A 22,218-nucleotide genomic window follows, 5' to 3' on the forward strand; every position below is an offset into this window, starting at 1 on the left:
GCACTCCGTTAAAGTTTGTGATCAAATTTGCCCTCTCCATCAAAGTTTGGGATCAAATTTGCCCTCCCCGTTAGAATATTTGATAAATTTGCCCTTACATGGATGGAAGTCTGACTTGAACTCCACAACACAAAAAAATTAGCCACATCGGATCCACCAGTCCTTCTTCCCGAAAGACTTCCTTTTTTGAAACTAAACCCCTCCGGCCCATGAAAATTGGAGAACTATAGGCTCCACGTAGACTCCCAAACCCAATTCTTTTTTTAACTTGTTTCCCAATCCCAATTCTCTTAACCCGTCTAGACTATTGCTGACACTGAGGCACCATGTCGTAATGTGAAAAGCCGGAGTTTTAATCGCATCAAGGTACACACGTAATGCATGCGATAAAATATGAGGCATGTAAGAAAAATTCTGCAACAGCAACAACAACAAATGTTTAATACGACCAAGGATTTGTTGTGGAGTCCAAGTCATACTTCCATCCATACAAGGGAAAATTTATCAAGTATCCTAATAGGGAGGGCAAATTTAATCCCAAACTTTGATGGAGAGGGCAAATTTAATATCAAACTTTGACGGATGGCAAATTTAAACTATAAACCATACTTGGAGGGCAAATTTGATCCCAAACTTTGACGGAGAGGGCAAATTTGATCCCAAACTTTGACGGATAGCAAATTAAAACTATAAACCATACTTGGAGGGTAAATTTGATCCTTTTCCCATTTAAAAATATCGCCGTCATTTCTGATGGATTTTTATCAAACATTTTTCTCAAAGTTGATAGATATTTTAAGTTGTTCTATTAAATCATTTTATAATTAACTACTCCACTACTTTTGATTGCCATTATGAGAAATTTTTTAGACTAAACTATGAAAATATAATTAACTAAAGGGGAAAGATGGCATTACCTGTCATTATCCGCGTGCTTTCGCTTACTGAGTTAAATTTTTATTTATACCACCAAATGATTTTGACCTTTCTTGTCCTATCAAAATCTCATGTCATTCTAGTAATTAAAGTTTTGCCTTAATGATATGCTAATGATGCTTCGATTGGTATTGATTTATTTGGAGGTCCAAAAGTAAAAACAGCGCCAATGTTGATGTTTCTACGGTATTTCTCTCTTTAACCTAACTACTTGCAAAAACATGTATATGTTCTTAGACGGAAGGATTCAATCCTGAAAATCCATTGTCTTACTACTTCAGAGCACGTACCATTTAGATTTCTATTCGACTCTAATTCCACACTATTTATAATAAAATTCACAAGTTAGAGATAAGCAGACTCAAATCGCTAAGTAATATTTGTTATATGATAAATTATTGGCTATCTGGTCTCCCGACTGATTCTACTATAAAGGCCTACACAAAGACAATAACTCAAACCAACATGTGCAGTGCTCTTTTGGACTCGTGTAATTGCGGGGTTTTCCCTTCGAATGAGTTGGTCTTTAATTTTGTCCTTTAAAATCGGGCTTATTGCAAGAGGGGCATAAGTTCTTTAAGGGCACATGCATAACTTGTGAATATTATTATGCGTAACTTTTGCCTTTTAGGCATAATTTCTATTTTGAAGAACAAAATTTAAAGACCAGCCAATTTGAAGGATAAAATCAAAGACTGGTACAAAACATGGAGAAGTGCAAATGACCCCATTGAGTTTGGAAACAAGTCCGCGAAAATAATTGAGCCAAAACGAACAATATTGTGCATCTCTTAATTGGGCTGTTGTGCAACAGGTTTTGACATCTTGAGTTCAAATCAACTACGAGTACTGCATATTAATGTTTGTTACTTATGCTCTCAAATTTTGGCATCATAATTTTCTGCAGCCTTCATTCATTTATTAATTCTAGGGGGGCAGAAAAGACAACTAATTAACTAAGCTAGAAATGTGATGATTAATTAATTTTCTTATTATATTTTGTCCGAGGCTAATGATTGAACAGTTGTAAGCATTTCAACGATTTTGATATATAAATTAATAATGTTGAGATCTTTATTATTGTCAAGTGTCAACTAATTGATTCTGTGGAGGAAATCTACAGGTTCTTATACACCTAATAGTAGAATGATCTAGTGCTCTTTTTTCCGCCTTTTTTTTGTTATTTGGAATTTGGAGCAAATATGATTGCAGCAGCTCACCAGACTTTCCAAAATCAAACAAATACATAAGGACAAAAAGAGGGTAGCGAACAAATCCTACTTTATCACCAACAACCCATTACTTACAAAAGTCAAAAATAAAATAAAATAGCTAAAGAAAGGGAAAAAAAGGGTAGCGACTCTATATTTCATTTTTCCATTGCTGATAATAATAATTTTGACATAATAATTGTTACGGGCTGCCTTCGTTGTGCCTTGGCGCCCATAACCCCTGCGCGTGCCAAGCAGGCCAAGCGAGTGTTAGTCGCACAGGTGACGTGCGCAGACGAGTGTCAACTGCGCAGGCAGTGTCAGCCGAGCATGCGACGTGCGCTGACGATGGGCTCTGAAATGCGAGAGCCAACAAGCATCTAGATATGTTGTATTGCATATCCTAAGAGTGCCAAGGAAGTTTAGCAAGGATCTGGGATGAGCCCAAGGGCCTTGTCGGCGGACGACCGGCCACGTGCGAGCCTGAGTGTCTATCCTGTGCATTTCCAAGCTATGGATGGAATCTTCGGATATAGGGTGAGAGGACCTATCCTAGGATGTTCAGGAATGTGCTTACCAAGTTTGGCGTCATTTGATGATCGTTTACCCATGAGCTTGACTTAGCCAAGAAGCAGTGTCAGTGTTGAAGCTTTCGAAGGCTATATCTCGTTCCACGAGTATGGGGATGGGATGAAACTTCATGGAGGAGTGAAGGAAGTCAAGAGAAAGAATTAGGAACAGACGGCGCCTGATTTGGAGTTCGGAAGAGTGAGAAAGGCCCATCATGAATCATGATTCTCTGGCAAAAGGATGTCCAGTGGAGAAACTTGGGTTTATTGCTTTAAAGCATATATAAAGGGGGCAGAGGTGTCTAAATCTCAGCCAGCCTCCCTCGTGCATGCTGTCGACCAGTTGCACCAAGTGAGCAACTTTGAGGGAGGACCTCAAGGACCTGCCTAGGCATTTCAGAGGGGTTCCTAGGTATCCATACGAGTTAGGCAACTCTATGGACAGCGCGACGCCTGCAGGCTAACGTTGGGCGCACAACGAGTGCCGAAGGCTTGACGTATGAACTGATTATGCCCCGCAAGCTATCCTTATGGATGTTAAAGACCTCCATGCTGATTGAGTACTCGAGGCACCACTCTTAAGAGCCTCGTGTATTGACTTGTGAGCTTGGCTTGGTTTCAGCCTTGCAAGCAAGGGTCCGTTGGCCTAGACGTGCAGTCGTGGGGTGACACCGCACTACAAGGGATGGAAGTATGTTGCGAGGGCTATGTTTGCCAATGCCATGAGACAAGCATGGACACATAAAAGAGGACCGCACATGAAAAAATCTAAGGATTGGAAGTTCCCCTACTCGGGCACGACACAAGGCAAGTGTCAAGCTTGAGGATTGGACTGTGCACGCAGGAGCGACGCTCGGTGTCAGGCGAAGGACATGCATATCCGTAGCCAACCCAAGGTTTGCGCATAGATGAGACCCAACATAAGAAATGCGCCACAAGAGCATGATAGCAAGACCTTTGACATCAGACAGACGGCACAAGGGAAGCAAAGCCTCTGAGGCAAGCTTCATCATAGGCACAGGGTCGTGCCAAGAAAACCTAGTATAAAGAAAGGATGGCTTATAGTCAGGTGGGACTACAGGCGCCACACAGGCTATTTGTGTGCTGATGCCGCTTAGGAGGAGTCGGCCCGTGACATAATTCATGGCCGGCAAACTGTTGCCAACAAAGCCTCTGCAAAGTATACAACAATCTAACTGCAAACTATTTGAGCAAACTTATTGGGGCACAATTATCTATTGGGCCGTCAAAAAGGCTAGCCCATCCAGCCCTAGTGAGTTGGATGATGTAACAACTTAGTCCAGTCCAACTCTTAATTCGAAAGGCCTTCAAAATGCTAAGGGTCATTTGACGATTGTTCTTCAAAGGCACTAGTCTTTAATAATTGGCCCTCAGATTGGTGGTCATTAATCTTTGTCCTTCACTAAAAAATTCTTGGTTTCGAGTTCGAACCCCCGCTTAGTCAAAAATTATTTTTAAAAAAATCGCAAAGTAGACTTTGGATTCGCAAGGTAGAGTTTCAAACCTCTACTTTAAGGCCTAAGTTTGCTACAAACCTCTGCCTTGCGATTTTTTTTTTTTTACTAAGCTGGGGTTCGAACCCAAAACCGTGGGATATTAAGCGAAGGACAAAAATTAAAGACCACCAATTTAAGGGGAAAAAAATTAAAGACCAATGCCTTTGAAGGGAAATCCGCACAAAAAATTAAATGCTAGTCCATCCCAACTCTAAGCGGGTCACCAGCTAGGGTGTAAATTGCCCTTATTCGGTGGTGGTATTTCATTTTCGCCCTTCGCATAAAACTCCTGGGTTCTGGGTTCGAACCCCGCCCATTCAAAAATTAAAAAAAAATCGCAAGACAGAGTTTGACTGCAGACTCTACCTTATCAGGTAGAGTTTTGCCTTCAAGCATAAGGCAAAACTTTACCTTATGGTAGAGGTTTGCATTAAGACATTTTTTTTTATTGTTTTTACGCAGCTGGAATTTTGCAAAACTCTGCCTTAAGGTCCAACTTTTGCTATGAAACTCGGCCTTGCGAAATTTTTCTTTTTTTTACTGAGCCAAGATTCAAACCCTAAACCTCAAGGTATTTGGTGAAGGGAAAAAAATTAACGACCAACAATTTGAGGGATAAAAATTAAAGACCGCCCTTGAATAAGGGTATTTGTGTGAATGATCCGTAATAAATTAGTAATTAATATTTATTTTTATGTTTGATCTCACGGGTCAGTCCAACCCAACATCTTGAGGTTGTGGGCTAACTGGGAGTGGGAAATTTGCTTGATTGCGCTTATTCGGGGTGGTCTCTAAATTTTGTCCTTCAAATTGCTGGTCTTAATTTTATCCTTCGCCTAAAATACTCCGAGATTCTGGGTTCGAATCCCGACTCAGTCAAAAAAAAAATTGCAAGGCAGAATTTGGTAGCAAAGTAGGCTTATTCGAGGCCTAATTTTGGCCTAAAAAAAAAACTGCCTCAAGGCAAATTCTGTATTAAGGCAAACTTCTACCTTAAGGCAAACTTTTGCCCGATAGGCCTATTTTGCTACAAAACTCTGTCTTGAGATTTATTTATTTTTTGACTGAGCGGGAATTCGAACCCATAATCTCGGGGTATTTTCAGCGACTTTTTTAAGCGAAAGACAAAAATTAAAGACCGCAATTTGAGGGATAAAAGTTAAAGACCAGCGCCTTTGAAGGGCAGTCCGTGAAAAAAAAAATGACTGGGATTGGGTTTAGTAGCTTCAAGTTTGGATTGGGCTAAGAGAACATAGCCTAACCGTATCCAACTAGCAGGTTGGCCGGTTGGGTTGAGTCGGCCTGTGTGAAGCTCATTTTGACAGCTGTTAATAAATTACTTTACTTTTATTCATTACATTTATTTCATTATTAAAGGCCATAGACTTATTGTGCTTATTACTATTTTACACTCTTTTTAATTTGAAAATAATACACCTTTTTTGTTTTATACATATCCATAACATAGAATTAAAAAGAAAATTTAAAAATACCATGATATTAAGTAAGTAGTAAAACGAAAGAGAATTGATAATCTAATGTGTAAAATAAGCATTTTTAAAAGATCAAGTGGGACATGAGGAGGAAAATATTTTATTGATCAAAGTTACAAGAGGACTTTGATTATTAAAACAAAGTTGGAAGGTGTAATCAAATACCATCTTTTGTAGATTATCAATCCATATCTATCATAAAAGAGTTAAAGATTATTTTTCAAGTGAATATCAAGTGAATGATAGTGTGAATCTCTTTCTACACTAATCAATGCATAAAATCTAAAACTTTTTGCTTTTGGAACCTGAAAGTGAAGTGAAGTGGCTTATATAGTTTGCGTGTCTTGATAGTTGATGCACATAACGTGTTTTAAGGCAGGCACTTTCCGTATGGAATCTGTTTTGTCACAAATGGAAATCCTTATAGCGACATGTCTGTTTACCAAACAATGGAAACTTCCTACTTTATTAACAGAAAGGAAAAACAAAATAAAGAATGAAGTTTCCTATTTGCAGAAAGCTCAACCTAAGTCCCTTTATCTGTCTTAATGCTAATAGATACAAAAAGATTCTCTCTGCCTTACCCAACGTAGGAGTAAGGTCTGCGGATACCCCGTCCCCCCTAGAACCCATTTATAGGATCACACTGGGTATGTTGTTGTTGATGATGATGAAGAATAGACACAAAACGATTAAAAATTGTCAAAACATAGTATTCTAGCAATCTTCATGGTGGAGTTGATTTTTTTCGTGTTGAGATCCTTGTGCATCAGATGAAAATAAGTAAAAACACAATTTTTTAAACAATCAGTAAGCAGTAAGCATCCAACTTGATGAATCTGTAACAGCAGATCCACAAGACCCGATCCCTGTAGCTGCGTTTTCAGTTTAAAAATAGGCGTGAAAAGGGAGATTCAAACAGGGTTTTGATCATTTCTTGGACGAGATTTCGAATGAAAGCTGATCAGAATGGCCTAAACATACCTCGAATAGCAAGTCTCGTCGCCTTGAAGATATCCTCCCCTCCTCCTCCTTACTCCCTTTTTATATTTTAATATCTGTCTACTACAGTTGAAATGCCTCACACTCTTTTATCTCTGGGAAAGTTTATGGAGACAATGCGAATCAAGCACACTTTTATTAATTAATTTCAAGAAATCAATCTACTTACAGGGAATAAATACTTAGTGATCTTCTAACTTTGGCCTGTATAATGGAGGATCTTCCCCAAGCAAAAGTGATGTCAAGACAGCTTCACACACTGCATTGTCATACACAAGCAAGTGACCACCATCAGGAACTTCATGATATCGAATCCAAGGCAGCCTTTGCGAGACGTGTCTTTGTAATTGAACAGGCACAACTTTGTCTTTGAAACCTTGCCAGATGTGAACTGAACTTTCGTTTTGTGGGTACGGGTTAGTTAGCTCCAACGGATTAAAATCCCATCTCCCAAAAGCCACAATACAGTCAGTACAAAGGGAGTCAAATACATTTCGGTCCTTTAGGCCATCCTGTAAATGAAAGTACAGCATCTGATTAAACTTACCATATTTACAGAAGCTAAACGTGTAGTGATTTTTACTTCCAACAACCAAAATATTGATCCTGACACCAAAGATACTCACTACTGAAAAATACAAATTAGAGACGGACAATTTCTGTAACTAAATAGCAAAATCTGTTAGTAATCCTATTTAGCGACGGATTATCAAAAATTCTATTAGCCACGAGCTATATAGCGACTGATTAACGACGAAGTTCATAGCTAATTCCAGTTCTTTTTGTAGTGACTGATACCGCAGATCAAACAAAAAGAATTCTTTTTTTATCTGAATGGCAGAATGTTACCTGAGTGAACAATTGATATCCTGGTGTATTCTTCAAGACTTCCAAGTCTCTGTCACAGAAAAATTGAGGGTTTCCATCAAGAACTGAGGCTGATGGGAAAACTTTCTGAGTCAACCACCAATGTAATAGCCCCCGAGCATAACGTGTGATCCAAATCACCCACCGGCAGAGTTGTTTCCTGTAATCATCCTTCACTAGATCCTTAGGTAGTGTACGCCATTTATAATTGACAAAGGGAACGACTAGAGCCACACCTGCAAGCCTGCAATGCATTATATTTCAAAAGTAAAATCTAATAGGCCTAAAACTTAACCAGTAGAGCCAACAAGCTAAAAACTCTCAATTAAGTCTTTACTACTCTTACCTTCCGGGGATGTGCTTGATGCAACTCCAAGCGGGGTAACATCCCAACGACACACCTATTACATAGAATCTGGATCCTAATTCCAACAGATCAGCTAGCTCTTCGATATCAGACGCTTCACTTTTAAGCGATCTTTTTGGATTTATATCGCTCTCTCCATATCCAGATCTATCATAGATCAAAAGGTATATCTCCAATTCATCCAGGAGTTCCTGGGAACTAGAGCACTATTAGATCAAATCTAAACTACACATTTAGGCAAAGCTAATTCAAGAATAACATCTCTTCATCACAAAAATAGAAACACATTTTCCAGCTCCCTCCTATAAATTTCAACTTAAAGAAAAGAATCTAAATATGCTAACCACAAAACCTAGTTGCCCGGACTCTCCAAAAATATCGCCAGGTAGATGTTGGATCCTCAAAAAGTAGTGCATTGTTGGAGAACGCAAGCAACATAGCACAAAAAGTAAGAGATTTCAATAACTTATTCTGCCCTGAAGTCAATTCAATTATCACTGTAAACAGTAGTTCTAACCTGCTAATGTCAAGTTTAATTGTTCTTGAAAACTAAAGAAAAATCATTTCTTGATCTATTTATTTCAACCCTTTCTCTTCAAATCTATGATATAGATGTCAAATTCACAATTCTCAAGCAGATTGATGCTTAAGTATCAGTCTCAAAATCAAGAAACTATGATCTACAGATTAAAAAAAATGAAAGAGGAAGAGAATCTACATACATCAGAAGCCATAAAGCTCATTTCTTTGTTGCTGCCAAAGCCATGAACAATAATAATTCTGAATTTGGAAATGTTCTTGGGTACTCCTCTTTCTCTGTAAGCAAGGTATCTACCATCACCAAGTTTAACTCTAGGTGACGTGACAACAACAACAGATTCATCATCTATAAGTGACTTGGATTCAGTTTTCTCAGTAGAAGGCTCTGTGTGCTGACCAGCACATCCCAAACAACCCATCATCATCACTACAAGTTTCTTGAAACCCATTAATTTTCTGAAAAAGAGATAAATTAATCATAAAAAATAAAAAAATAAAAAAAACCGGTGAGAAAATTGAAAATTTGAGTTTATGGGTTTGATATGAGCTTACCAGATATACACAATTTCTCTGCAAAAAATAAAAAGAATAATAGAAAAATCAAGAATTAGTTCTAGCCTTACATGATTGGTAGATGAGGGGCATAGATATTTGTACCTTTTTCCTGCTTTACCCTTTACTTTCTTTTGACTAATTTAAAATGGCAGCTTGTCAAATGAGCAAATGGGGTTGGGTACTAACAATACATGTCTGAAAAGAATTTTTCTGCATTATTATTTGCAGGTTTGAACATTGAGCAAATGGGGTTGGGTACTAACAATTCGCGTTTTTTATGAAGCAGTTTCTCAGTCCTGATATGTTTTCACACTTTTTGTTGGCCGCGTAAAATTCAAAGTAAGTGACAGACTGATTTTCGGTGGAAAAAAAAAGGACTGATTTTGGAAATGTATTATTGTATCATTTTGATATGAGAAAAGACTGGCAGTTATTATTACAAGGGAAAAGTTGCAAATATACCCCTCAACTTTGTGATTTAGAGCAGTTATACACTTGTTATAAAAATGGTGTAAATATACTCTTGCGGTTATAAAATAGTGCAAATATATCCATGCCGTTAAAAAATAGTAATATATCCTTTTTGCGGACGGAATTTTTTTTAAAAATCATTTGGTTTATATTTTAATTTAAAAAAAAAATACCACGTGGCTTAAAAAAAAGTCTACCCATTTTTTTGAGTAGACATATTTTTCTAAGGCCACATGATAATTTCTTTTATTGGTGGGTCGCGTCTGGTTCATTTAAAAAAATGGGTAGAATTTTTTTTTTAAAGCCACAGAGATATTTTTTAAAACGAACTAGACCCGACCCACTAGAAAAAAAATTACCATGTGGTGTTAGAAAAATATTTCTACTAAAAAAATGGGTAGACTTTTTTAAAGCCACATGGTCTTTTTTTAATTAAATAACAAGCTAAATGATTTTTTTTTAAAAGTCGGTTAGCAAAAAGAGTAAATTTGCACTAGTTGTGTAAGGGTATATTTGCACCATTTTGTAATGGTAAGGGTATATATTGATGTGCCGTGAAATTACGGGATATTCGATGCTAATTTCTTAAGCTTTTGTAACTCTTCAAGCACTTTTGTTGTTACTTTTTGTGTATTTATGTCGTTTTGTAGGATAAGATGCCCAGAGAGCATAACGAAGCATAACGGAGCAAAAATAGAACAAACAGCACTTTCTGGCAGCACATGCTAGCAGCATTTGCTGCAGCATGTTGTGCATGCGAGCAGCATTTGCTGCAGCATGTTGTGCATGCGAGCAGCACCTGCTGCAGCATGTTGTGCATGCAGCACCTGCGAGTAGCACTTATTGCAGCATGTTGTGCCTGCGAGTAGCACTTGCTGCAGCATGTGCTGCACGCAGGACATTTTTGTCCATAATTTGTTCCCGTTTTGGAATGTTATAAATACTCTTTTAGGGTTTGTAAAACATTATCTTTGGCTATTCAACACAAGTTTTGGAGACTAGGGTTCCTACACCACACTTGGGGATTGAAGATTTAAAGTTTTGATAAGAAATTTCTTAACCCTTTACTCATTTCTTCAATTCCTTGCTTTGTAGTGTATATCTAAGTGTGTAGAATTTTATTCGATAACTTTAATCTTGTTTATGAAAATATTCATTTGCAAAGTTGGATGAAACCTCTTGTTATGCTTATGTATTAAATGATCTTTATTGCTATTGAAGTGGGTCTTTGTTGTTTTAATTAATCTTGTTCTTTAATGTTTCTTAAGGGATTAGCTAACCCTAAGACTCGCCCATTTACTTTGATTGAGCTCCGAAGAGGAAATCTAGATTGGGAAAGATTAATTAACAAGAATTTGGGTCATTAAACCCATCTAATAACTTGAGCTCGGAATAGGATAGTTACTTGAGGTTAAATTGATTGTGTCTAATATCATACTCTAAGGCTTGGAAAAGCTTAGAGTGAAATTCGTTGATTTGGTTGGAAGACTTTTAATGAGATTTTAGAAATCATTATCTATTAACATAAACCCGCTCTTAGTTGTAAAATCGTGAAACACATTGGATCGTTACTTGAGCGTAATTTTCTTTGTATCCACAGGGAACAACACATTGATCATTTTACCCGCTTTCTAGTTAGTTTTATCTTTGTTAGTTTTTAAATCAAAAACCAAATATTGAAAAAGTGTTTGGCTTAGCTTAGTTGGTGATAATTCCTAACTTGTTTAAATCGCCTTGTATATTGTTCCCTGTGGGATCGACCCCGACTCATAGTTGGCAAAATTATATTGCGACGATCGTGTACACTTTCTCTTTGAGGAGTAGATTTGGACGTTATCATATATACACCACTTTTTAAACGAGGGGTATATCTGCTGTAAATCGCAAAGTTGAGGGGTATATTTGCACATTTGCCCTTATTACAATATATACTCCCTCTGTTCACTTTTACTTGTCACTTTTGACTTTACACAACCCTTAAGAAATAATAAATGAAGTCTATAATTTAACGATGTACCCATATTAATTGGTGCATATTTTCATTGGATTTGTAAAATGATTTGAAGTGAGTATTTAATACTATGGGTAAAATAAGAAAGAAAAAAATTATCTTCTCTTGTTATGCTAAAAGTGAAAAGTAAAACTAAAAATTTATTTTTGAAATACTGAACAAGTAAAAGCGAACGGAGGGAGTATATTTTATGTGTAGTTACTTAATATTCAAGTTTTTCTTTTAAAAATAAATTAATTTAATCCAAATTAGCTCCGGATGTTAGCTAAAATTTTGTTCTCCACAAATAGAATGAAAGGTCTCACTTCCTGCAAGCTTTCTCAGTCGAGCTCGTCGCACGGGGACTAGAACGGTTCACCTCTCGTGTTTGATTTGCAGGCTATTACTCTAGATTAAAGTATATCTTATATGCACCCAAAAGATAGTGATTGAAAATTTACTTGTCAACCAAAATTAAGATAGATATAGTAATAAGTTTTATGTTCTTACAATTATGGTTATTGAAATACATAATAAGTTAGTGAGCTTATCATGAGAAACATAGACATTCCCAGTTACTTATTTGCTATTATTATATGAGGAATCGAATACATTATTATTTTGTTATAATTCTTAACAATATTTTGAAATATAAAGGTTATAAGTTGATTTAATTTTTTTTTTAATTTAAGAATATGTGAATTTTATTTTCTTAAACAAACTCTTCGAGGTGGACCTAAAATTAATTAAATGTTTTAACCTTCTACTTGAACTCTTGAAGTCTCATTCTATTTGTGACAAAGACAGTAATACCTGTAAGATTCAACTTCCAATGACAGCTTGGTTTAACTTATTTACTTAGCATTCGGAAGTTGTATCAAATATAGTAACTCTAATATTTGAACTTTCATTATACTTTTGGGAAGTACTCTCTCCGATTCTATTTATACTAGTAAGGATAACTCGGGCATTGCCCGGACCCAACATGAACAAAGTTATAGCATTGTTTTATTAACCTCTCAACGGAGACATTTTTTTCTATGATTTCTCTATTGCCAAGTCGTATCACATGAAACTTGTTTTTCAATTAATATGTGATTGTATAGAACAATTAAAAATATTCATGGGCGAGTCAATCAAATCCTCCTCGTGGCATTCATTTTGAAGCATTAGGGGCCTTTAGAATTTTTCCTTGAAGCTTCGTTGGAAATAAACGTTAAGGTTGCTTCACGTACTTCAAATATGCTATTTTATATAATTAATTTTAGGAATAATTTCAGAGACCTCCTCTCAGGTTTAACTCTGTATCACTCATCTCCCTTGTGATTTACGACATTACGATTACCTCACTTGTTTTGATTATTGTAACAATTCTTTTAACATATTTTATTGATGTAAAAAAAAATTATAAATTGACTAATTCAAGCCTTTTCCAATATACTCTTTTATTTGATTAATATTGTGAATACTTTAACAAATGATATTAACATCTGTAGTTTTCTCAGATTCCTTTTCTCATTAAAATACAAAGGATGAAAGATGAGACTACAATTAATCTCTTCTAAGATTTGAAGCCTCGATGAAGCTTTCACATTAGTGTCCATGAATTCAAAATTCTTGAACAAAGACATTGGAAATCCTTTGTTAACCGAAACACTGGACCAATCTTCTTATAAAATTCGTAGGAACATTGGCTGATTTTTCAAACTATATTTTCTCAATCATTCCTAATCCAAAGTACATTTTTTACAAAGTTGAAGTATTGTAAATAATATATAAACTGTAATAATAAAATCTTATATTTAATGATTTTTAATCCAATCTACTGTTAAGAGTTTATGATTGACAAATCTTGTTTATTGATATGTGAAATATCTAACAAACAAAAGAAGATCTTGGTTTCCTCATCTCACATATGATTGAAAAATCTAGCAATGGCTTCATCACATGTCATTTTTATATATACAGGTTTAATGACTAATTAGTTAAATAAAGAAAAAAAATAACTAAGCAAACTATTTTGAGATTAAATGATTAAACAATTTGGCTTGGGGCTGCAAAAAGAAAGTGCCAAAAAGCTGCTAACTTGCCATGTACTACTCATTTAACAGGACCCGGCACTTTTGTAGCCCAAAAAAAATAATTTGGAACCAAACTAACCAATTAAAAAAAAAAAATCAAACTAGGCTTCACGCACAGAATATGTGCGTAAAACTCATACCAAAAACCCCCGACCCCAACCTTTATTCTTTGGAATTCAAACTCAAAATTAAGGTTTTTTTCGTACTTTGACCGAAGATTAGTCATGTTTCAAAACACCGAAATATAAATATTTTATATAGAACTTAATATTTTTTTAGTGTACAATAATATCGGCTCATTACATCAAATATACATATACATTTGGATCGTCGTTTTAGGGGTTGTAAAGTGCTCCGAAGTACGTTGGAAAACTTGTTATATTTAGGTTTAAGTGTCATATTTTATAGGGTTTTGATTAATCTCTTTTGTTTTACTCTCAAAGCTATGAAAGTACTTTTTTGGTTCAAGAAAGATAGAAAAGAAAAAATTACTCTGCTTTGTATTAGGTTTTTTTTCTTTTATGTCTTTTTTATTTTGTTATTGTATTGTGTAATCCGCACCTTTTGAATGTGCAAAAATAAATATAATATTTAAAAATAATTCATCCAATACGAGAGGTTCATAATAATTGAAAAATATTTCATTCCATTAGCAACGAAATACATTATTAAATTATAATAGACTTAAAAAAAATCAAGTTCTAGACACTCTTCTACTTCCAGATGTGCTGCCACCATGGGAGTTTTGCCCACATGAATGCTTATCATGCCCAAATTGCTTACATGTTGAGCACTTGCGAGAGTAAGTCTTTTCGCTAACATCCATTTGATTGTGATAACGGGTTAGCTTGTTTTTTCCCAATTTACGGATATGGTTCTTGTTCGCAATCATAGAAAACGACGCGGCTGGCCAATAAGCTTGATCACCAAGGGGACGAAAGTGGGCGGAATATGCTTTTAGGTATTTTACGACCTTATATTCCTCCGCCACATAATCAGTTACATTTCTGGCCATTCTCTCAAAGCACTTGACTGCATGAGAATATGGCATGTGGTACATTTGCCACTTACCACAAGTGCATGATTTTGTACGCTCAGTAACGATATGTTTGTTTCCTCCTTTACCGTCGCAATAACCCGTTCTAACTTCATACACTCGTTGAACGACGTCATACTCGGTCATTTGGTGACCCTCTGCGTTTCTTCTATGGTGCTCCATCTTTTTGTAGGGCTTTAGCGTCCATGTTCTCTCGTCGGCTAATATAGCTTTGGCCTGTCTTATCCTATCCGCAAATCGCTCCACGACCTGCCTGAAAGTTAGTCTTACCATTGTGGTGATAGGTAGTCCTCGAGTAGATTTGAGAAGTCCATTAAAAGACTCCGAGCTGTTCGTTGTGAGCATGTCCCATCTCCTTCATCCATCAACATAAAGCGTCTATTTTTCAACTTCTAATTTCATCAACCAAACATATGCCTCTTCACTCACTTCCCTTAGCAGCTCCATTTTTGCAGCCCATTTTCTTTGTTGATGCTGCATCGCAGCCCCCCATATCAATTTGTTTACAGTGCCATTTTCAAACTTTGTTTGCAAATTAGCCTTTAAGTGCCTTAAACAATATCGTGCAATATGCCTTTATGACGATCCGATAGGACACATATGCCCTGACGAACCTTAATAACATGAGTTTGTAGATGATTCAAGAACATCCCCATGTCTCGTTGCTCTCGTTGGCTGCAATTGCTAAAGCAAGAGGGAATATTGACACATTGGCATCCATACCTACTTCAATTAGGAGCTTAATGTCATATCGACCATATACATGCGTCTTGTCTATCGATATCACATTCCGGCAGTGAGCAAAACCATCAATACTTGGTTTGAATGCCCAAAAGACGAAGTCAAAAGTTCTGCCCTCTAAAAGCTGCCACTGTACAACAATGCCAGGATTAGCATGTTTTAGAGCCGCCATATACCCCGGCAACGCCTGAAAAGAGGATTCTCAAGTTCCAAAGATCATCTCAAAAGCACGTCTACGCCTGAGAAATCCCTTTCTCTTGCGTATGATTTTACCATATTTTGAGTGGACCATGCTAATACAAGTTTTGATATGGATCCTGCATAAGTTTAAACAAACAATATTTAGCAATGATATTTTAATTGCTATAAGATATATAATGTAAACGGTCAGATAAGTTACCTTGGAGTTTCCTCAATGTGTTTAAGTAACACATGAGCAATCATGTTTATATCTAGATTAAAATGATCTGCTCGACTTTTTCCCATATCACAAATGTACTTCGGGTGGAATTTTGTGATTTCCCACAGACCATCAGGCTTAGCAATTCCCCGAAGCAACCACCGAAAGCCTTGAGTATGTCACTTACAAATCAGCCTCCATACTGATTTGTTTGAGTCATCAACCTTAAACTCCCTCATATCCTTTATACAATACATTCTGACAGCCTGTTGCAACATCTTTTTTTATGTGAACTGCATTCCCTTTGCAAGGACGCATTCATCAATCATGGGAATTTTTGGTTCAATTCACGTTTTTTGGCGACTTTGATTATCATCTCTTGTGAAGACAAATGCATCCTCACGGCCTTGGAGATTGTCAAAATATGGAATATAGTCAGAATGCCACTGCATTGGGCTGTCAGGAATTGGGTTTTCCGCCATCGGAGGTGGTACGTGGTGGTGAGTTTTTTCTGGTTGCTTCTGGAGATTAAAATGTGTATCTTCTTCATCCCCTTCACTATCTTCATCATCGGTTACCTCTGCCTTATTAGCTGGTTCATCGCCATCACTCTTTGATGTATCCACATAACTTGGACAATCAGCGCCATTTAAAAAAAGCCTCCTCCTACACAATAAAAAGCATATGTTAAATTCCAAATTCAAATATATATATATATATTATTTAACATCAAGGTGGTGAACCTACACATATTGATAATGAGCATGGTGTGGAGAGTGATCAACTCCACCAAACTGAGAGGACCGCCTTTCATCCACAGTTAGTACCACTAGCGAGTTTTAATAATAATCAGCTGCACCGAACTGAGAATTATTATAATAATCGGCTCCACTGAACTGAGAATTATTATAATAATCAGCTCCACTGAACTGAGAGTTCTGATAATAACGAGTTGCTCCACTAAATTGAGATGATTGCCCAGTATTACTCGTATCGGGTCTATAACCCCTACAAAGATTTAAAAATGGTTATTTACCAATGCATACAATAAACATGTGCTATTGCACAAAATAATAATATAAGAATGCATATTTACCAAGTTTGATTTAATTTTTGGGTAAGATTTTCCAGCAGCACCTGACCACTCAAAATACCCCCCGTAAGAACTATATTCTCCATACGTGTTAGCTTGACTGGGCTATTCTTGCGGGACCTCTCGGGGTATCTTTTCAACATACATCTCAAGAACATTAAGGGCGACTAAATATTTTAATTCTTCTGGCGCATTCAAATAATCCTTCAAAGAATCATCATCATTGATATAATGCCTACCATAAAGCACTATACCATTGGAAACTGATTGTGGATATCTGTCTGTTATAGAGATTTCATACTCATCTGTACTAGCCTTCATTTTTTCATATATGTAAGTGACTAGTGATTCATAAGACATTTCAAGTGGAGATTTAACATGAACGTTTGGTATTTTATTGTAACGAATTGTACTATTGTCATAAAGGATAATACCATCCCAATGTATTGAAACCTTAACTGGTGGAATATCTTGAACCATTTTTTTGGAGGACTTAAGAGAGGTTTTTTTGAATGACTTAAGAGACTTAAACTTATGAAATGGATGAGTTTTTACCTCGTCCAACATCCTTCTTAAATAGATTCATATTGACCCCTATTGTGCATTGAAACATTGCGTACTATGAATTAAATTCAAATAAACGGTCAAAAAATGCAACATAATATTGTCAAATCGGTCCTTTACGTGTCATAAAAAAACTGAAATTGGCATGCATGATGTGTTATCAAATCATGTTCTATTGCGCATTGAAACATTGCGTAATATGAATTAAATTCAAATAAACGGTCAAAAATGCAGCATTGTATTGTCAAATCAGTCCTTTACGTGTCATAAAAAAGCTGAAATTGGCATGCATGATGTGTTGTCAAATCATGTTCTATTGCGCATTGAAACATTGCGTAAATATGAATTAAATTTAAATAAATGGTCAAAAAATGCAGCATTGTACTGTCAAATCGGTCATTTACGTGTCATAAAAAAACTGAAATTGGCATGCATGATGTGTTGTCAAATCATGTTCTATTGCGCATTGAAACATTGCGTAATATGAATTAAATTCAAATAAACGATAAAAAAATGCAGCATTGTATTGTCAAATCGGTCTTTTACGTGTCATAAAAAAGCTGAAATTGGCATACATGATGTGTTGTCAAATCATGTTCTATTGCGCATTGAAACATTGCGTAATATGAATTAAATTCAAATAAACAGTCGAAAAATGCAGTACTATATATAACATGATTGACAAACAACTAGTATTCACTTTAAAACTAGTTATCATGACATTCTACACCCAATTTGGTAATCTTGATTCTATTACATGTTTTACCCCAACAAACATATTTGAAGCAATGAGTAGGACATGGGAACTAGATGATGATGATTTTCATTACTTAAATAACCCTAACAAAAGATTCAATCAAGAATACAATAAAACAATGAGAGAGGAGTGGAATTGGCGTATTAGAGAGGCTGAAGCACTGGAGCAAAAGTTAGCTTCAATAGGGCTTAAACGCCTAAAAAAACGTGTTATGTCAATGCCTCGCAGAACTCCACAAGAGTTTAATTTTACTATTAATCGTTTTCGCAAAGAGAACAATCGGATACAAATACGTTACCATAGGGTAGAATATGGTATACATGGTAGCACAAGATTTAGATCCAAAGGGGTTCGGACTGTGAAATGTCCGATGAAAATTAATATTTTTCTCATAATAAGGTAAGTAGGTAGGGTCATAAAGATCCTTCCCCCCCCCCCCCCCCCTCCCGAGGGTACTTGGGGGTTTGCAACTATATAAGTAGCCATTTCTTTTGTTATTAGACTACACCATATTCAATGTCGAGTAGTAGAAACTCAGCTTGGTCTTTACTCCTTCCAAAAGAACCAAATAGCAGTGTTGATGAGAATTTAAATCATAGCAGTTTTTCGAGTGATACCAATGATTTCAAACTAGACGAGCTAAATCCGCACCTTCTTGTAGAGCGTAATGATGATTTCTGCAGTGTGACATATTCAGATCCGCGAGAATATTATTGCGGTTTACGCCAAAAATGGTCACATTGGATTGCCGAATCAGAACGTCTTGTTCGTGACTTGGAAAATCTCAACGCTCCAATCCCAACAAGGTACTCACTAACCATGCCTCGAGTAGGTCCAGCAACTTGCGAGACGGCCGTACAAAGGATTAGAAAAGAAAACAACAGAATGCTGACAAGACGTTGTAGATTTTACATGCTAAAGTTGGCTGAAGAACAAGCATCATCAACCGGTAAAGAACTAACATCTCCTGAAAAAAGATGTGTGTTAAGAGACCGCCAATATCGTTCTGAGGACGATATCGAGGACTTCTATTCTAATGACGATTAGGGTCTATTTAGGCTCACTGTCTTAGATTATGGGTCATTTAAGTTTCGGACTAAGACTGTTAATTTGTATATTTATTTTATGATGAAGTCATAAATTTGAATTAGTTTGGCATGTTTTTAATTCTTCAAAGTTGTCAAAGTCTATTATTAATTGACAATTTCACAAAGAAACACAAATAAATTAGTACATAAAGGGTGCGGATTACATTATAGGGGAAAAGGTACAACTAGTAAAAAACATAATCCATAGAAATATTAAACTTAATAAACAAAATACATATAAATAATGAACAGCAAAAAGATAACACAAATAATCTTCCACAATTTAAGTTTTTCTTTCAAAGCAATTTTCTCGTGTTAAGCCACTCTAAGTTTAGCCTTCAGCAAAATTCATTTTTTTTCGGAATTGGTGAGCAAGACCTCCAAACGTTCAATTTTTTCTTCAGCTTCCATAAGCTTAAATTGCGAGTCCAACTTAGCGGTATCTCTAGAGATACGTGAGGTCGCGGTATCTCTATCAAAAAGTGGATTTTTAAATTTCGCCGCCACCGTTTTATCCACGTGAATGCTATCTTCCCACCGAAAGTGTTTGCAATCGCCCATATCCTATAAACATTACAAGAAAATCAGTTTTTTAAAGTAAAATATATGGATAACGTGAAGAAAAAAAAAACACTAAAAAATGTAAAAACACTTACTTCAGGCACTTTACAACACCAAAAAGGGCGACCCGGATTATCTTGGGTCTTTGATATTTTTAGTTTACAGTAATAACTGCATTTACAAATATCGGGTTGTATAGCAAACATTGAAGTTTCAAAACTTTGAGACATGTTTTTGGAAGTGCAAAAGTGTGTTGAAAGGGTGAAGATGGAGGAAATGAAAGAGAAGAGCATGAATAAAGGTTGGGGTTGGAGGTTTTTGGTATGGGTTTCACGCATAGATTCTGTGCGTGAAGCCTAGTTTGATTTTTTTATTTTTAATGGATTAGTTTGGTTCCAAATTTTTTTTGGGTTACAAAAATGCCGGACTCCATTTAATATGACACCAGACAGTTTGATATTTTTGAAACATTGAAAAAGTACTCAGAGTTTACTATATTTTCAAAATTACCAAGGGCATCTAAGAGTATTAAAGAGAGAAATCTGGTGTACATATATGTTGCAAAAACGGCGCAGACAGTTGTGTGCAGTGGACCGATCTAAGTCGACAGTTCTTTCTACAACAGTAGAAGGGCAAATTGGTAAATACAAAAGCAGAAGGGCAAAGTGGTCATTTTCCCATAACGGGATGCTCCTCAGATTCGCTCTTCTCAATAGTATATTATATAAATAAGTAATAATATATGTCGTTTAACATTTTAGCATTCCTATTAGGAAAATCATTTAAGAGCATTAACATAATGAGTATTTGAATAGATTATCAATATATCATCCTTAAATAAGTGACTTGTCCAAGTGACTTTGAAAATTAAGGATGATGGAATTACACGAATTATGTTGTTGTTGTCGTCGTCCTCCTAAACTAACTATTAGTTCAAGAATAATGACTGCATGACATGTCTTCAAGATAAATATATCAATTTAATCATAATTAATTTATGTATTTTAACCATAATTATTATGTAAATCATATTGAATAAATAAAGGAATGTAAGGCGATAAACAATCCGACACGTTGCAATTTAATTGTTTTGAAAGTTACGGATTTTGGGGACAATATTCTGTTGGCATTGAATAAAGTAAATTATTGAGTTTCTCACTGCCAGCAAATGTTTGCTGATAAAAAAAAAATGTTTGCTGATATGGAATTAATCAGATATTTTCATATGACCATGTTATCCTTCATGGTTGAGTTTAGGTTTTTGATATGATCAGTCATTTAAGTAACTACGTATATATACGTCTTAAGGAGAAAATTTTACGAAACGTGACGGTATTTTTATACTTACAAAACATAACATTACAAATCCTATACAAAACATGTTTTTATATTTTTTTTAATTTTTTTTAATTTTTTAAAAAAATCATTTTTTTTTAATTTTTGTTTTTATTTTTTTATTTAAATTTTATTTTATTTTTTTTAATTAATTTTTTTTTCTCTCAAAAACTTATGTATGAAAGTTGTATGAAATGTGTATATCTCGCTCAAGACTTAAAAAGTTTGCTCAAAATTTAGTGTATGAAAATGGTATGAAAAATGTATGAAATGTGTATATCTCGTTCAAGGCTTAAAAAATCCGCTCAAAATTGTGTGTATGAAAACAATACGAAATTTGTATCTTGCTCATGTCTTAAAATTTCGATCACATTTTCGTGTATAAAGTTCATGTTAGATTTCTGTAAAATTAATACAACTACAACAACATTGTATACAACTTTGATACAACATTCAAGACTTAAAATAATCGCTCAAATTTTTGTGTATGAAATGTGTATATCTTGCTCAAGGCTTAAAAAGTTCGCTCAAATTTTATGTATGAAGAACGTATGAAATGTGTATATCTTGATCAAGGCTTAAACATTACGCTCAAAATTTTATGCATGAGAATGGTATGAAATTTGTATATCTCCCTCAAGACTTAGAATTTCATTCACATTTTTTGTATATAAAGTTCATATTAGGTTTCTGGAAAATTAATACAACTACAACAACATTGTAACAATTTTCATACAATATTCAAGGCTTAAAGTTTTCGCTCAAAATTTTGTATATATGAAAATTATATTAAAAATTTCGCTCACACATACACATTTCATACACTTTTCATACACAGAAATTTGAGGTAATTTTTTAAGCCTTTGAGCAAAAACAAAAAAAAAAATTAATGTTTTAAAAAATATATATATAAATTATTATTTTTAAATTTCTGGAAAAAAAATAAAAAAACGAAAAATATATGAAAATCCGTCATGTTTCGTAATATATCGTTATGTTTTGTAAATAAGAAAAATTATCGTT

The 22,218-nt window shown here is 35.3% G+C and overlaps 1 protein-coding gene across 7 annotated transcripts; it reads right to left on the reverse strand.

Moving 5' to 3' along the window:
• Positions 1–6,164: 6,164 nt before the first annotated feature.
• Positions 6,165–9,436, reverse strand: LOC132604209 (uncharacterized). Of its 7 annotated transcripts, XR_009568679.1 has the most exons (8): positions 9,160–9,436; positions 9,055–9,072; positions 8,685–8,958; positions 7,942–8,153; positions 7,578–7,839; positions 6,898–7,240; positions 6,711–6,823; positions 6,165–6,601 (listed from the first exon to the last, which is right to left on the reverse strand). XR_009568679.1 is itself a non-coding variant. In XM_060317639.1 (7 exons), exons 3-6 carry the CDS (start codon positions 8,949–8,951, stop codon positions 6,911–6,913), a joined length of 1,071 nt encoding a protein of 356 aa, XP_060173622.1. In that variant the 5' UTR covers positions 8,952–8,958; positions 9,055–9,072; positions 9,160–9,436; the 3' UTR covers positions 6,165–6,823; positions 6,898–6,910. The 7 variants fall into 7 exon arrangements, 6 of the variants coding, with proteins under 6 accessions (XP_060173622.1, XP_060173588.1, XP_060173615.1 ...); XM_060317639.1 differs by having other exon boundaries at positions 6,165–6,823; XM_060317605.1 differs by lacking the exons at positions 6,165–6,601; positions 6,711–6,823 and having other exon boundaries at positions 6,848–7,240.
• Between the last annotated feature and the right edge of the window lie 12,782 nt (positions 9,437–22,218).

Source organism: Lycium barbarum, chromosome 1, assembly GCF_019175385.1.
Source record: "Lycium barbarum isolate Lr01 chromosome 1, ASM1917538v2, whole genome shotgun sequence".
NCBI classification, from domain to species: Eukaryota; Viridiplantae; Streptophyta; class Magnoliopsida; order Solanales; family Solanaceae; genus Lycium; species Lycium barbarum.

Coding starts and splice junctions, on each gene's coding strand:
- LOC132604209 (XM_060317639.1), bottom strand. CDS start 8,951: ATGGGTTTCAAGAAACTTGTAGTGATGATGATGGGTTGTTTGGGATGT. Junction 8,154..8,684: donor TGAGCTTTATGGCTTCTGAT/GTATGTAGATTC, acceptor TCTAGTTCCCAG/GAACTCCTGGATGAATTGGA. Junction 7,241..7,577: donor GATATCAATTGTTCACTCAG/GTAACATTCTGC, acceptor TTTCATTTACAG/GATGGCCTAAAGGACCGAAA.